Below are 18,103 nucleotides of genomic sequence, written 5' to 3'. Positions count from 1 at the left end.
CAAGCATTACCAAAATGACACAACGAGATGTTACTGTTTGATGTGAAGTTTATTCGTAAATGATTTTAGTCTTAGATTCGTTCATGTATTTATAACACTTTCGCAAATACAGCAAAATGGAAATCGAAGCGCAAGTGACGAAGTGAGCCCGAGCTAAGTATAGCTTCACTCCGCCCACGTTCGCCAACCTTTGTAATGGAAGAATGGCTTCTGGTCACTGGAGAAACTAGTGTCCATTATGTTTTGATTAAGTTATAATTACTTATACACTACTCAGGCCATGTGAATACTTATTGAGGAAAGTGAAAGTGAAAACATCTGCTTTCTCATAACATCGGGAAAGTTAGAATCAGTGAAAATGCATCATGTTGTTGTACTTTAACATATGAATGTGGAATGAGCGAATGCACGAATCTATCGCTATAAAAGAGCAGTTGTAGTACCTGGGGACCAAGCCATTGCTCGGTAGTTTATTTCCATTTTACCATACCCCCTATATCGAGTAATCTTCTGTGTAATCTTTGCTCAATGCCAATAGCAACAACTGAATGTTTTCCCTTTGTACTGTATCTTGTAATTTGCTAGCATACTGTGGAAGGCTTGTTATAAACACATGTTACAAGTCTTTAGTTTACTTTTTACTTGTTATTTTGTTCAACCAACATCAACATGGTTACTTGACAACCCACAAGGCCAATGTTAAATTTTCAAATTAATCGTGTAGCGAAATACGAATTTTCCTGAGGGGGTGGCTGTCGTCAATCAGGTTTCTAAGGCTTTAAGTCCCTAATTCAAAAATTTAGTCAGAATACTTATGCTTGATTCCGAGATTTATATTTAAAGACATTTTTATAGCCAAACACACTGTGCTCGTATTAGAATACGGTAACACACAGCTAAGGAACAACTTTTTCACTCTGTCTGCACCTAAGGTTACAGACAGCCACCTATGAATCGTCGTCTAGTCTTCAGACGATCGAGAAGGCCGCGGTGAATCAGCTGATAGGAACAGCTGTTTTGATGACGTCACAACGAAAGTGACCTTTGTTTGACCTACATTGTCGCAGCGCCACCTGTCAACAGCGGCGTGTTTGACGATTGTCACTGGCTTACAAACAATCAAGAAAGGACTAATCATATAGTTGCGTGAGAAGGCACTGAAGACCTAACGAACTCTGCAAAAGGAGCTCTGGATCTAGAACAAGAACTCCGAGCATGCAATGCCACCAGTGATGCCAGAATGAGTGCTGGTGCTGGTACTAGTGAGAAGAATCATTTCTAAATTATCACCATCATCATTATTACGAGTTAATGATGCTTTCTCAAATTAGATCTATCTAAGTCAACTTCTAACGAGACAATGGGTTAAATGGCTACCTTGTAAGGATCTTTATTTTTTTACCACAAGTTAGTAAATGTAGGATATTGTTATAATCCACAACCAAATCATGTTTGAGATACTGTTAATTATGACTGATTTGTACAATAAGCGGCCCGTATTATGGGGATTACTTTTAACCTAATTTGGTGAAGCTCGAAGCTTTTTTGTTGAGCTCGGTTACATTTTTTGAGTGCTCTCATATTTCTCTTGCTTTAGGGTAAAATTTACGGTGTGCGCTTTGGTATTCCGCACACGTAAACATTAGTTGATAACCGTTTCATTTCATTAAAGAATTTACAAGATAAAATCCCGAAAAATAACGAAACAAACTGTATAAACTCGAAAAATTAACTCTACTCTCACACTGGTCAGAATTCAGAAAATACCTTTAAATCGCCTCCAGCTGATCCACAAGGAACAGAAAGCAATGCCAACTTTTGAACAACTTTTTCCTCACTCGAAGGACACACGTTAGCCCTACTGCAGACTGAAATGCGGCTATCGAATCAGTCAAGTATCATCTGTTAACCCAGATGCTATGAATCTATAATGACGCTGACTCAGCTACAGCGGCCGTCTAGTTCCAAACATGGCAACAAATCTGGCCGACCTTCCGCACATAACACTCCGTCAGCGCAACATATGTGGCACCGGCAAACATATGTTCATGTGTATCAGATATGTTCAGGTAACAACTGTATTGGCTGTATGAGTCAGCTGGGCAACTAGATCAGCTGTGCAATGAGGGAAGTATTGTAACTATTAAACAGCTGGTTGTTGATAGCCTATTTGAAAACATTCCTATAGTTAGTGGTTGTCTGTTTTGTTTATTTCGGCACCACTGGGGTTTTAACATAAGAAGACATGTAAATTGATAGCTTTTGAGGCCAAAATATACCGTCAAATCTTTGGAACTGGGCAACAGCTCATCAATCTGTCTGAATCGGCCAGATTTTTTTTTCACCAGTCATCAATTAGGTAGGTTACGTAGGAAAAGGAAATCATCATAAACTCAACATTTACCATTTTAGAATTTAAAACTTTTACTTTTGAGAAACCATTAGGAAAATTCTGAATTTAGTTCATTTATATTTTATCAGAACTGTTAACCATAAATTAAAAATTTGTCTTTCCCCTCCTAAACATACACATGGAGAAAGTATTTTTATGGTCAACATTTTTGAGATGAAGTTTTGAGTGGAAATATCTGTTTTGGTCCCTCCTGAACCCAAAAAAAGTTCTAAATGACAAGTACAGCTACATACTCTTGGTTGGGTACATTCCCATGGTATCTCCAGGCGTTTTTATAATTTTTTAAAACCTGTTGTTGGGTTTACTATAATAACCCATAAACATTTTTACAAAAACTGGTTGGACGATTTTGATTAAAAACTAGTATGAAACAGTCGTCTTAACTTAAAACAAAATTGTACAACTCCCAATGCTGTAAAAATTATGGTTCACAAGTATTACAATTTTTGTGATTTTACGCATAAAATGTCAAAGTTCATCCCACCACCTACCCATTAAAACAGTTTTTCACAAGCTAATGGGGGAAAGCATGTGTCCGTTTGCTGATACGATATAGTTTTTTCTTAGCATTATAAGCACATTTGGACGTTCAGTGTTAAACCACTCAATTGTGGTCCAGAAGTATAAGAATAAACCAATCTCTCAAAATCAAATGCATCTTAGCTGTGCGCGTATTGTTAATTTTTGTCAAAACCTCGTAAACAGTTGAACGAATGAGTCATCAACAGCCAGTCACAACTCCACAGTGATAGTAGAGACACTGGAGATAGCCAGGCCCTGACCTTGACCTGTGTAGCTCTAGGCTGTGGGTCAACCAAACCTAGACACTGGCGCCAAGGATCCTTATCAACGAATCTAGGAGGTTATTGATTATGCTCACACTATCCTGTAAAATTGAGATCTGTAACAACATGTCTTCTATCATGACTATATAGTTTGTTCCGACAACCCTTAAACAAGGGTGATCTCAGGGATCTCCTTCGTTACCAATTTGAATAAAAATTCTTAATATGTAACACAGTTTTGTTTTTGGTCATGTAAAGCTAGGATTCACTTTCATAAATGTTTAGCACATATATGTTACATTTCTCTATGTTACATTTCATACTCTCAATCTTTAAAAAGATTTTCAACTAATCAGAACTTTCAAAATTGGTTCTGGAGTAATATGAAAAGTAACAAAATTATTTGCATAGGTGCAAAAATATACGAGGGCGGTTTTTTAAGCGAGGACAGTTTTTGCGTATAGCTCCATAGTTTTGCAGTTCTTTAGCTGACGTGTACGCTTTGCTGTGTTGTACGGAGCAGATTGTTCAACGATTGTGGCTAGATCTCAGAAGATGATGGTAATGTTTCTGTGACACTCATTATTTTGCCGCGATTGCAGATAATGACAATGTTGTCATGAATACGGAAGACGTTCATTTTGCCACATCCACAAGAGACGATGATCTTTACGTTAACCACATGAGATAGTCTGCCGCTATAACAGTACAGTTTCCGTCGTTCGGGATATAATGATGATGTCCTTGCGAGTGTGGGTCTAGGATGATTTTTCTTTCATCACGGTAGACAAGATGTTTCCGTTACCACAGATAACGTAATAAGAGTTTTTGAGGGAGACGGTGATAATAACCCCAGGACCATCGGAAATGGTTACGATATTACTGCGATAACATGGTAACCAATAGGCAATGACACTGTTGGCTTAAGCAGGAATAAGACTTGCCGTGGTTGGATTATCGAGGTTCTATTGTACATATAAAAAAATAGCACAACAGGGGATTTGACAGATCATACAAAGTAACATGTTCCCATATTGTTTATTTTTATATTTATAGAAAAGTACACAAATAATACAAGTATAGACATTAGGAGTATCGATGAATAAATTATAACCGAAATAAAACAGAAAATGCGAAAACTTTACCAGCTTAATAAATGCAATCTCTCACACTATTATTTTGCAACCACTTTGGATACAATATTCAAAGTTTACATAATTAGTCTTAGAATATTGCTAAAGTAATTGTTTGAAACTAAAACATTTTATGTTTTAACAAGGACTTAAATAAATACAATCAGTCGACATCAGATTTAAACTGCTACGGTCATCGCAACGAGGGCTTGTAATTGACTTGGTTAATTATAACAAAAGTAATTTAATACAGATAGGGCATTTGCCAGGAATTATTAAGGCAAATGCCTTAATAATAATTTAATACAGAGAGATTCTGGTTAAAAGACTGTTTTCCCCTACAATAGGAGAAATTTGGTATTCTTATTAGAATACCAAATTTGAAGGTAAAACATAATAATACAACAAATTTGGTTTTCAATGAAACCTTTGACAATTAATTGTTTTGGAATTAAAAGTTGTAAACTATATAAAGAGATATATAAAAACCTTTATGGATTTATTGATTAGATATATTTTTTTAATGAAAATTATTTATCATTACCCATTAATTATCCCCACTCATATTTTAAATTACTGTATTTAAATTTTAACAATTAAAAGACTTTTTTGCCTTCCATACATTTTTCATAAGTTACATGAATTACAAATAAATCAATAATCTTTTCTTAGCACGGACATGAAACTAAAAATCTCTTCACTCAAGAAAAACACCTCTAAAGACAAATTATCTTAAATTCCTTCAAATTTGGGAGCTACCATATTAAACCAGGAAAAATTCCATTACACAACGAATTCTCTCAACTCCATTTTCAACAATAAACTTTAACACGTTAACGTAATAAGATGGTTTAACAACAGCCTAGAGACTGACTCGAGTTATATTGGAGTTAAGTTTACAAAAATACAGCATTTCAACAAGTAATTCTCAGTCAGACTGGAAACTAGATCGATATGCATAAGGTTAGATTAGAAAAATAAATCTTTACAACTGTCCATTGATAAACAAATGCCGATAATAAATGCAATCATTAACCACAAATTGACAAAGATTCTTGACAAGAGAATGATTCGATAAAATACAAAACAAATGAACTGTGCACAATAATAAATCCTATCTAATTTAGGAAAACTATTATTGAATTAAATTTAAAGTTACTAAAACATCCCACTATCTCTTATCATATGAAATTTTAGATAGCAAAGCTACGAAAATTTTCTCCCACTCAATGGCGGAAAAACTAACTTTTATAATGTTTAAAAAGTTATGTTCTTTATTTTATAAAAATATATTTTTTTGAAATTATACGTAACACTTCTGAATCTTTAGATTTAGATATCTAATTTCAACAAGAATAATTAATTATCATAGTGTTCAAATAGTTAGATGGGAACTTGTAAGTAAAAAATGTGGTTACTTAGTTAGAACCAGAACCTAACGCACACAGATGCACTTTTTTGATTAATGATAATAGATTTTTACATTAGCAGTGGCAAAAAAGGAAAAATATCACAAAGTCCATTTAAAAATTAAACAGGATTGCAAAAGTACAACTAGAACAAACAAAAACATTGAGACAGCCTTAACATTCTTATCAATTACAAATGAATCAAATACAAATTGAAGCTAGTCTCTTCCACAATAATAATTAAATCACAAAATCTCGTCTTAAAAAAATAATTGAGCACAAATTGAAAAAGTTTGTTGTTAAGAAGTATTATAAATCATTAAACAAGTAAATTATTAAATATTTGATCAGAAACAAAAGACAAAAGTAGAAATTATTTTTAAACTAAATAATTAAACACAAAATATAATATAAATAATGTGTGAATACATTAAAAATCACAAAATACGTATAAAATCAATTGATCACTTAAAATGATTGAGACTTTTCTTCTGGATAATATGCAATAAAATATATTTCAACTCCAAATTTAGTTATAATTCACAACTAAAGAAAATGATAGCATAAACAACAGCCAAAAGCATGCTATTGTTGAACAATTATTTGCCAAAAGTCAAAAAAAGATGTTTAAGTTAAAAGATAAAAACAAATTGAAACATTTACAAACATATCACTAATCAGAACCTAACACAAAGATATTTTCCAAAAAGTTTTTAGACATTGGACTCTAAATAATCAAATGCATTTTTGCACCATCAATTTTGTATGTGTAAGCATTGACTATTGGAAACTGAAGTTGTATTAATAGTCAAAGGTGTAAGCAAGCACCCCATCCAAATTAAATTAGCTTACCTATTCTTATCAGACAATAAACGTCTACTTATGCCCATTATAATCAGAAAACATCTGCATAAAAACCAAGTGTTTATAACACAAACAAATGTGGTTTTGCCTAGTTTTTGCACCAAAATGAACCCATTGGCCAGGTACATTTACTTATGATGCGGGATGATAATATTTGCAGTTGAAAATGTTCCGGTTGCCACGACAAAAAGTGAGTTGGATTAGACTATTCAAAAAACATAACAATATATAAATTTATAAAGGGAAGCTCTATTTAACAGTGTATACGTAAAGGGTGTGTGTATCTTTCTAACATAAATGTTGTTGGGTAATAATACAAATCTGATAAAAAAGGTAAATAGTAAAGGTAATTTATCACTAGAGCCCAAAGTGATATTATGTGTAACTAGCTCTGATTAAAATGCCCCCGCTGCAGCAAACCTGCAGAGTAAGCGACTTTCAATTCGTCTGATGGAATTTTTACTCAAATATCTCATTAATCTTGTCAAATTTATTCCGTATTTAAATAAAAATAGATTTAACAAGTACTAGGTCTGCTGCAATAACCCGACAGTGGCGACACCATTTTTTGTACAGTCGTAACAATAACAGTATGCTTAGCAAATAAATGTAACAGGAAATTTCAACACTGTATCATTATAATATGATTTTAGTCAATAGTTTTACTAAGCAATTTTATAACAAATATTTATAAGTGTCTAGAAAGATGTTTAAACCTAGGGTAAAACCGATCCTTTTTCCTTTATATTTTTTTTTAGCTTGAGGCTACTTTTCAAACTTCTTATTTTCGGACCTTGGTAAACAATCAATTAATTTTTTCATCGTAACGTTTGTTTACAAATTACTCCCACCCCTTTCGTTCAATGGAGTCACTCATCCATTAGTAAATAGAACTACCGGCAATCAATTGTTTTAGTAAATTAATCTGACCACCACACACCCTTTAGTATGATAAACAAGTTGTAAACATTAACCAGTGAACAGTTTAACATGAAATAATTTAACAATAGTAAGTTTTTTTCTATTTATAAAAAACATACAGAAAGGAAGCACTTTGCGATAACAATAATAAATTATAGCAGAAAGTAACTAAAATTATGTCTGGGAAAAGTTCCTCGCAAACAGTATTATGTTAAATAATTATAATTGAATTTTTATAAAATATGTCGGTGCAAAAAACATAACATAAAATAAAATCGTTCTAATCTGATAGAGTTTGTTCTAAGCACATTTTCATGTAACAATAAACAGTCTCTCTGAAGCACTAACAATTGATAGTAGAAAATAAAAAAATCATGAATTGTATTAGCAAAATCCAGAAGTTGTGAGTTTAAATTGATTTCTTAAAGATACAAAATCATTTGGCACCAATTCAAATAATTATAACTAGCTATTGTTCGTTGGAATATTATTTGTTCATTGTTGGACTAATGTTAGTTATTGGTATTTCAACAGACGATACCCTAAATTCACATTATGTTTTACATTAAGTGACAACAGACTTAAGAATGGTCAAGTCAACTTCCACATTTATGGAATGTTTATTTATAGGTCTCTTATTTTCCCCAATGTTTGTTATGACGTGTAAAAATGTCTAGTCTACTAAATAAAAAGTGTGGCTACAAAACGACTGGTTAAATAATCAAATATACAAGCAAATGCACAAAGATTGGTTTTGTACTTTCACTTCTCGTAAGTAGTATAAACTGCTTAAACATTTTTGTAGAAAAATAATACTAACAGTTTATTTTGGCATTCTTTCCACAAATATAAAAATTGACAGAAAATAAATTATGACCTAAACACGACTAATATCACAGAGACGTATCTTTTGAAAAATTATAGTAACGTGATTCACACATAGAAAATTAAGTCTATTTTTATGTCTTGGGAAGGAACGGCGTACAGTTAAGGATACATTGAAAACGCACAGTCATCTTAACGAGTACAGATTTAGAATCGGTTTGACAACACACACACATCAATGTCCGGCGATAACACAGCGATACAAGAATAAAAATATCAAATTCATTTGTTCAAATGGAATTCCTAGTTAACTGATCGACTCGGACAGTCTTCAACACAAGAACCTCCATTACAAGGCTTGTTAAAAACTTACGCTAGAAGATAAATCGTTACAAAATCCACGTGTTAAATCATAGTTAGAACATTTCTGTACAAAATATAATTACAATCCGACACGAACACTTACGCGGTCTGTACAGGAACATCTAGTTTATATAGCGTTACGTTCATTGATTTTTGTACAAATCAAAAAATATCGATAACACAATTATGTTATTTATATATGTATAAATATGTATAAGCACCATCGATTATGTCCTTGCGTCTGAGCGAGGGGAGGAATGTTACACCATGATGGGGTCTTCGTCAAAGTCCTGGGAGTTGGAGTGGGGGTGGGGAAGGGGGTCTGTGGGACGTTTGCACCTCTTCTGGCCGAGGTTGCGATGCCTCGACAATGGCTGGGCTGCAACAACAAACAACCTCAGTATGGTGATAAATAAACTCTTCGTATGGAAAGAAAAATGTTGAGTTAGAGTACAATAAACTACAATAAAGCATGTTCAAGACTTTGGCAGTGTAGAATTACAGCAAATGGTAGACTACTGAGTGTTTGAAAAACTCCACTACCGCGAAAATAGCAAAAGTCAGTAAATAGGTACTCTAAAAAAGACTGTTAAGTTAATACATTTCAGACAGTTTTAGAGTGTGCCCGACCCCAGCTGTTAGCCCAAAGGCCCCCTGCCGCAACAAACCTACAGACTAATCAAATTTACAATTACTTGAATTAATTTTTTTACAATATTTACCTAACATTAGGTTTAAGGAGTTCTTAGACTAAAACAAATGTAATGACGTGTTTTTGAGTGAAAGATTGATAGCCAGGACCGGATTTCCCAATAGGCCCGGTAGGCCCGGGCCTATGGGCGCAAGGTCCCAGAGGGCGCACGGCCAAGAGGAATTTTTTTATAGGCTATCTAAAAATAAAAATAAATAGTCATAGTTGATAAAAAAACTTCCGAAGTTCATAAGAAGAAATTATTGTTATGAAATTTAAAATATTTTTCATAATTACGCATTAATTTCGTTACAAAATTGCTAACGAACATTGGTTATACGGGAGTAGGCTGTAGGGATGTTGACGTTGACGAGCGCCCAAGGGGTACGCATCGTATTGCCACTATGCTGGCTCGGCTTGCTCAGGCTCGGGCTCGGCACTACTGATCATAGTGATTAGGGGCGCAAGCGTGCTAGACATTGTTACCACCCTCACTTCACAAAACAAAAGTTATTAACTAATCTTTTGATTAGTTTACAACAATCTGCATGATCAAGTTAAAATATATAATACGTTGTGTTGAATATTAAAACGATTAATTTACGTTTAAATTTAACGAAAAAATATTAATCTCAGTTTGCATTAGATTTTAGAAGCATTCAATACCCTCCAAAGCACCATTAATGCTGTAATTTTCTCCTCAGACCTAAGGATCGGTATGGTTGGCAGGAGTATTGCTCTGTTTTGCTTTGGAAATATAACCTAGATACAGTACGACCATAGATTAAATATAGCTCAAGTCGACTTCTTATGACATTGTTAATTCAAAATTTGTTCATGTCTAGTTCATGTTGGTGATACTGGACGTTAGTTTTGACGTAATTTTGTTTCTATTTTTTTTTTTTTTTTTTAGTTCTATGATGTGTGTTTTAATTTCTTGTAATATAAACAGGAGACAATTGTTGATGATTAGATCGTTTTATTTTGGATAAACTAGGTTTAAACATAGATAAAACATACTCCTTAAATAACAAGAATTGTTTTCAGCTAATCCAAAATTATGACAAATCTACTAAAGGAGTAGCCTATGTTTTATCTATGGTATCACATACTGTATGGAGTTCAGGTTTTTGGGCCAGGAATTGGAATCAATGGCCATGTTTTTTTTTTTTTCAGGAATTCTCGGTGGTTTGAGTTGTTTTGTTTCAGTCCCACGGCCACAAACGTGAGCATTTATTAAAAGCATAAAATTGCTAACAGTGTTTAAGACAGCATTTTGTATTCATTTTTGGTATTCAAGCAATTAACTTAGGCCTATGGGCGTGATATAGTTTTTAATAAAGGTTTGAAGGAAAGTAACTGTGACCAGACTAGGGGGCGGAAAATTATTTGGGCCTAGGGGCGCAAAAATGCTAAATCCGGTCCTGTTGATAGCTTAGTATGTTCAAAATAATTAACTAAATAAGTTAAATTTTATCAAACTATATCCAACAGGCAAACTACAACAGCTTACTTATCCTCCAAAGGAAAAAATCTAGTTTGAATATATACAGGTTTTATTTACCTTAAAATGTTTTACCGCAGAATAGTGTTTCACCATTCATTCTGTGATTCCTTGTAATTATACCCTACTTTGCAACAATGGACAGCCAGATTCACAACATCTATGCGACTGAACATTGCTACAACACTTTGTCTACTCACGTTGAGTATCGACGTCATCCAGACTCCCGTCGTCTGTAGACAGCAGGTCGTCGTCGGACGTGGTGCGGGTGAGAGAGGGCAACGTGGACGTGAGGATCGCCTTCTCCTTCCTCAACTCCTCGATGTGACCCATCAGGATCTCCTCCTCCAAGTCCGTCTTCTGCGGCAGCAACTCTTCTGGTGTGAATATCTGCACAGGAAAAACACGTGTTTAATGACTGTGTCCCATTCGCACAAATATCACTGAGAAAGGTGCAGAGGAAACTTGCTTATGGAAAGACCGTGCAATCAGCTGTAGTATTTTGTACTGGAAATATACTAAAGTTTTTAACCGTTCCCTATTACCCACAACTCAAGATAATTTAGGAATTTGTCTACTGCAAGTCTTACCTTTGAGCTTCTCAGTGAAGACAGCCGGTGTGTAGCCGTATGCGCCGCAGTGTCCAATGTGTCAATGTCCGCCAGTGTGTTCCGCAGTTTGCGCAACTGCTCACTGACGATTATCTCGATGCACTTTGTCTGGCGAGCGATGTCGTTGAGCGAGTCTTGCGCCGGCACTGCTTTGTTGGTACGCAGGATGCATGGTGCAAACACTATTGCCAACGCACTTGAGTTCATCCGGTTTACATCTTCGTGCGACGCCACCCTATAAAACATGTTCAAAATAAGACATTCAACATTTAAAAATACCAAGATAATGTTTAGATCCTGAATTAATGTAGGCAAACAAAATTACAATTAATCACAAAGCTAACCAAAATACTTACAAGCTATGTAATGTAAATCATGAGATATTTATTAATACAAAAAATAATTTACACTTAGAAAAATAAAAGGATGGATTTATTAAAGTACATAGGCCTACATATATTCTTGATGAGAATAGCTTTTTGACACAGTGAGACTTTTGTAATACCTATTATAACACACATTATTAAATTTTACAAACAACCATTTTAGTGCTGCTTATTAAACTTTACAACAATTTAATTTAGCTCTGCAGAAACTATTTATCGCAACACACAATTTACAACAGGTAAACTCTGTCATACTTTCATACCTTCAATGAGATACCTTTGTTCTCAAATCAACAACATTCTGACAACAACCGAAACAACTTGAAAAGAAGTAAAATCAGTTAACAACCGTAAATTCTAATAATAGTAAAAAAACAAACCTGGCTAGGTGAAAGATAAGTCTTTCCATGAGGTGGTAGTTGGGCTTGGGCAGTCGCCGCAGGATGGCAAACAGCGAACTGACGCTGTCCTCGGGAAGGTTGGCGGCTCGTAAGAAGTCCTCGTAACAGTCAAACGTTAGCAGTGGCTCCGGCATCTCGCGCAGGAAACTCTTGAGCACACTGGCCAATACGTGGACCTGTGGAATGTGAAATATAATCAGTTGATTTAGTTGAACAAGTGATACAACATGTTTGTTAATCTACAACAAAAATCAATGTGATTTTAACGTGGGAAATAATCGATTAGTAAACATTGAAACACTGAAGATTTTCATCTAGGTCATTCACCCTGCATTCATGTTCAGCTTCATTTTTACACAAAGAGTGTTGTTGCATCAAAATAGTGAGATGAGAAAAATATTAAGTTTACTTTGTTCAAATTAGATGATTAAAAACAAAAGACTAGGACTAGAAGTTATCAATGAGTCAAATGAAATAAAAAAAAACTAAAGGTGCAAACATTCATAAATTCAATCCAGTATATCTATTATTTTCTTACCTGGTAGTGTTCAAATTGGACGGTTTCGATATTGTCTTCCTCCATTCTAGCTTTCAGCTCACGTACCTTGGAGCTTACCTGAAAATCAAGTTTATCAAATTTTAAATTATATTACAGTGGAACTTGCTTGATTCAAACTTCCTGGATTAGAACACTATTATCTCAATTTGAATTTTCTTTTCAAATAGTAAAGGTTTAAAATTTTTTTATTGTTTATGAATGGCAACTGGGGTTTTACAAGACTAATGCACCAACAAATCGTGAGATATTTCAATAGGTCTAAGTAATGCGCTCTCTACCCAGTCTAAGTCATCTCTCACACCTCTATTGAATAATTAACATTTTAGAACAAAATCTTTTCACCACTCACCCCCGATTTTCTGTAAATGCCCTCCATGTACAAGCCGTACATCTCTATAGTGGTGATGAGTCGGTCCACGACCAGCGGGACTTTCCCATCGCCTGTCGCCAGCTGGTGGAGCGGGACTCCGAACACTCGGAAAGGTGACATCACTCCCCCCGCCCCCACCTGCAGACGACACACCCCTACCTGGGTGTAACACTTCTTGTGGCAGGTCAGTTTACAATCTGAACAACAAACACACATGTCACATTAGTCAGCTGATCAAGTTGCTTTAAAAACTACACACTAATCCATTTACTTTAATAACACAAATTATATTTGGAAATAATCTTGCTGATCCAGCCTGTTTATAATCTAGGGCACTCAAACACTTCTTCTTCTTCTTCTTTTCTAGTTTGCTTGTAAAGCTGGCTTCCGGTTTAACAAACCATGTAGCCACACTACTTCATCTGTACAAATTTTCCAGGCTTTTTAAAATGTTAGCAGGATGCCACTCGAACTCAAACGGACAATGGAGTCAAAAATGACAGCTGTTCAAATATTCCTTGAATTTGCAGTGCTTATTTATACTGCGAGGTGACCGCTAAAAGTCAGATGAAAATCATAAACGTAAGCATAAGTTGATGTGCACATAAGATTAAAGGTCTTTATTAGTGGAATACAATGCCGCAAATTTGAGCTAAAAATATTTGCTGGGTAAAAAATTGTAGCCGTTCAAATATTCAAAATGGCAGATTAAAGAAATATTTGAACGGCTGCCATTTTTGACTTGGTTGTCCGTTTGAGTTCAGATTTGTGGCATTGTATTTTACTAACGGAGACCTTTAATTTGATACCAAACTTGACATTTGTTGCTATTTAAGAATTTTTTCTTGACTCCTTGTGGACCGTCCCCCAAAGGGGTTATCTGGTTGGTAATTGGGCAGATGAGTGCGTTAGTACTTATCACCAGTAAGCACGTGTGAGTTTTGGTATTAAGAGCTTCCAGACTTAATTGTCACCCTGTATTTAAGCAACACAGCCAAAAATATAAGTTATTATGCCACAGCAGAGTAAATGACATTTTCATAAATTACCACACGACGTCTGTTTTACCAAAGGCATTGGTTTGTTGACGTTGAACAGCACATCAATAAGTTTACAGCACAACTCCCCACCTCTAACTACGCTTAAATGCTCAAACCCTCAATAGTAAACGTTTCACTGGGAGGAAATATTCCAAAACCAAACAAGAATTCTTACTCTGACACACGAGGCCCCGCTCCAGCGGCCACATGAAGAAACTAGTGCAGATCTCACAGGCGGTGGGTATATTGATGATAGTCAACACAAAATGGTGGCCCGCGTGTGCGATTGGATCTTCCGTCTTCCGTTTCTTCTCTTTTTTCCTCTTCGTTTTGTGAGGTTTCACCTGCTCTACTCTTGTCTGCGCCATGAACTCGTTGAGAAAGCCGCGGAAAGCGTTCACACCCATCGTCACCGGGAAGTCAGTCTTTGTCTGCTCTTGGGTGCAGACTGTCTCCATCACCTGCAAAAGTTATGAGTGTTTTGACTTTGAGCACTTTACATTGTAAAACCTGTATTATATTTTGGTCTAATATGTACAATACAGGTAGTGTAATTATCCTTAAAGCTTGAAATGTGAAAGAACACCAAAGAAAATAATTGCATGAAACTAAACATACATCTCTGTTTAATCATGAAAAATTAGTTTTAGGCGTTTTTTTTAGTTTTTTGCGAACTTTGACAATGTTGAACAACAAGCCTAGTCATTTTAGCGAATTTCCCTATAAGGAAGTAGGTCTTATGGTATGACCTAGGCCCGGGACCGATTTACTTTTTCATTTTGATGTCTCCAGAGGCCAAAAACACCATTCGTTCAAAATTTTATATATGTATAATATGTCCATTCGCACGATAACTTGAGTAATTTTTGTCCGATTTTGATAATATTTGGTTTGAAGGTGCAAGGCGGGATAAACTTGAATGAGTTCGCTAACCCGCATGATCGGACCATGGGAACGGGGTTTAACGGGGGTTTTATGGGGTAAAAATGGGTTTTTCTAATTTTTTTAAACTTAAAACACACAATTTACTATCAATTTTTCTCTAGACCTTTTTAAAGAGCTTAAAAAACAAATAATTTAGTATATCAGAGTGTTTTTGTACAACAATTGGTTACTGAGAAAATTAAAAAAAAATTTAAATTTAAAATTCCCAAGTTATTCTTATGGAGAATAGTATAATATGTTGTAGTTGGCTTGTTTATGGATAAATGTTGATCAAACTTGGCTTTTTCATTTATTTCATACTAAGCTATTGATATTTTAATAAAAAACACACTTTATTAGTTTCCCTGTAGCAGCTAACCTAGTTACTCGTTAAACATAAATGTTAATTTAATAGATTAATAATTACAAATCAATCCAGGCAAATGGAAATTCGCTAAGTCGGCAGGTTTGCTGCAGCGGGGGTATTTTAATGATAATTTGGAAAACAGATAAAGATGAGTATAGGCTAGATCCGTATGAGTAGGTTTTAATGATTTCAGGGATATCCATTTAAAACTTGAGGAGTTTTTACTGATCGACTGTTCCTTTATACACATTTTCACTGGTTTTGGTAGAGAGAAAACTAAAAAAGTATGACAATTTGTCATACAAACAATATCTTAACCAGAACCAACCTTGTAACACCAAAGTTAGTTTCCAATACCCTTTGAATTTATTCACACTTTGCCATGGAATCATACGCTGGGACAGTGAAACAATAGACTTACTCTGAGGAAGTTGGCGATGAGATCCTTATACTTGATATTGAGTGCCTCTGGTCCCTGCTTGTTGACAACACTGTATGTAGCTACGAGGTTATCCTTGAACTCTCTTAGAGCTTGCTTGAACACCCTGTCTACTTGACTCTGCTTGTCCCCACTCTCTATCTTGTAGATCTGCAAATCAATGAAAAATGCATCAAACATAATGTTACCAACTATAGGTTTCATCAAATTTACTTTATGGATGACGATAATTAAATGTGTTATTGTTCTACTTATTGCGAATGAGAATGTTAAAATACAATTGAATGGAAAAATAGAAACACCAAAATTCCCTGACTTTTCCAGGTTTTCCTTGACCACTGAGAAATAAAGTAGTTTAGAAGTATGGAAATGGAAAGGATATGCAAAAATATGGGTGGGCTAGTACTCAGGTATAGAGTAATTACTCAAGTTTTAACGAGTACTCAAGGTCAAGCCAAGTAGTCCGACTCAGAGATGAGTAGTTGGTTAGAAGTACATTCAAGGTTATTTTTATCACTTTTATCTAGTGGTTAGTACGACATGACATAACACTAGGAAAATTGTCTTAACACATTATGTTATGAGATGACCAGTGGCGGATTTACCTACGGCGCCGCCCCTAGGCCCGTTCGGCCGGCCGCCCCTTTGTGTTCCGCAATTGAGGAAAGGTTTCAGCGTAAAAGCAATATTAAACTTCCCGTTGTTGGCATGCTTATTAATGCATTTTCCAGGAAAACATAGTCACTATATGAGTAGGGCCTACTTTATATTAAAGTTGTATTACAAGGTTTTAAGAAAAACATATATTTAGTTGTTGAGACAAGAATAAATATGAATATGAATAGCCTAAATTAATCGCCGAACGCATTGCCGGCCGTTCTTGACTAAATTCAATTCAAATGTATTCAGCTTCAATTGTTTTTTTATAATTTCCAGGAAATTAATAATACATATATATATATTTGAATTTAGGTGTTAACGTAATAGGGCTGCTGATAATATATTAAATTACGGCAGTAAAAGTACAACAGAGAACCCTAAAACTTATATTTCTAGTAGATATATATATTCCAGTTAGTTATATAGATATAGATATATATACAGGGTCTTTTTAAAAGAATGTCAAGATTTTAAATGATAATTGCTTCGGTAATATTCAAGGCAACTAAACGTTTTATACGTAATATTGAAACTAAAATAACTAAGTTTTGTTTCTCCTGTAGCAAGGGAGGAAATTTTGACCTTGACATGCGCAAAACAGGTGCGCGGTGGTAGGCCAATATTGTGACCCATACGCCAGTCGCTAGTATGACGTTTACGGCACAACAGAAGATACAAATTGTTATCTGAGGTTCGCATGGTTTATATTCATTGCTAAATTAAATTAAATTAAATCTACTTGATGATAAAAGAAATCGAAGCTGGTTTAATGGTTTAATCTTTTAAAAACACCCTGCATATTAATTTAATGTAGTAATATCATGCATCATATAGGCCTACTCATACTAATGATAATAATAATAAAGAACTTAAGAACTATATTTAATGTTATATCATTGACTATTGGGTTGTATTAATAGTCAAAGGTTATATACCTATTACGGAATATTCATAGGCCTACCTTAATTTTCCCATTTTTGGTGAAGAAGATTCAAAATAAGACAGCTCACAAGGTTTGTTAAGCTTCATTTATTATTACTCTTGAAGATACTTTTTTTAATACGAACAGGTAAAATTTGTTTAAACTCCTATTTTTATGTAACAGAATACTGAAATGAAATCTAAATGAAAAAAGTGAACAATTAGTCACTTATAATTATGATGTTCTTTGTATCTGAAATTAATAGTATTATTCATAGTATTTTTAATTACTTAAAGGGATTGCTTCAAAAACCAAACTGTTAACAAATTACGAATGTGAAAGCATGTTCTTACATATTTTTACATCTACATCAAACGTTTACGTCTTGCTTTCATTACAGAAAACTCTTCTATCAACTGTTCAAATGCAAAGTCTTCACAATTAAGGATTTCGGCTTCAATATTAAGAATAGCTAGGGAATTCAACTTGTCTTCCTTTAGGGTAGAACGCAGATAA

General features: G+C 34.6%; 1 protein-coding gene across 3 annotated transcripts in view; it reads right to left on the bottom strand.

The window, feature by feature from the left end:
• Positions 1 to 7,341: 7,341 nt before the first annotated feature.
• The window catches only part of LOC129002860 (unconventional myosin-IXa-like), a 58,804-nt gene continuing 48,042 nt past the window's right edge, over positions 7,342 to 18,103 (bottom strand). For all 3 annotated transcript variants that reach the window (XM_054430960.1, XM_054430958.1, XM_054430959.1), the window contains 8 exons: positions 15,988 to 16,155; positions 14,451 to 14,736; positions 13,215 to 13,432; positions 12,845 to 12,922; positions 12,286 to 12,482; positions 11,499 to 11,754; positions 11,109 to 11,298; positions 7,342 to 9,092 (listed from right to left, as the gene is read on the bottom strand). In XM_054430960.1, coding sequence (XP_054286935.1) covers positions 8,974 to 9,092; positions 11,109 to 11,298; positions 11,499 to 11,754; positions 12,286 to 12,482; positions 12,845 to 12,922; positions 13,215 to 13,432; positions 14,451 to 14,736; positions 15,988 to 16,155 — 1,512 coding nt within the window. In that variant the 3' untranslated portion in view covers positions 7,342 to 8,973. The remainder of the gene's footprint in view (positions 9,093 to 11,108; positions 11,299 to 11,498; positions 11,755 to 12,285; positions 12,483 to 12,844; positions 12,923 to 13,214; positions 13,433 to 14,450; positions 14,737 to 15,987; positions 16,156 to 18,103) is intronic.

This window comes from Macrosteles quadrilineatus, unplaced genomic scaffold, assembly GCF_028750875.1.
Source record: "Macrosteles quadrilineatus isolate MER2022 unplaced genomic scaffold, UCM_ALF_1.0 Scaffold_9__3_contigs__length_116548681, whole genome shotgun sequence".
Taxonomy (NCBI): Eukaryota; Metazoa; Arthropoda; class Insecta; order Hemiptera; family Cicadellidae; genus Macrosteles; species Macrosteles quadrilineatus.
This window is presented reverse-complemented; position numbering and strand designations above follow the sequence as displayed.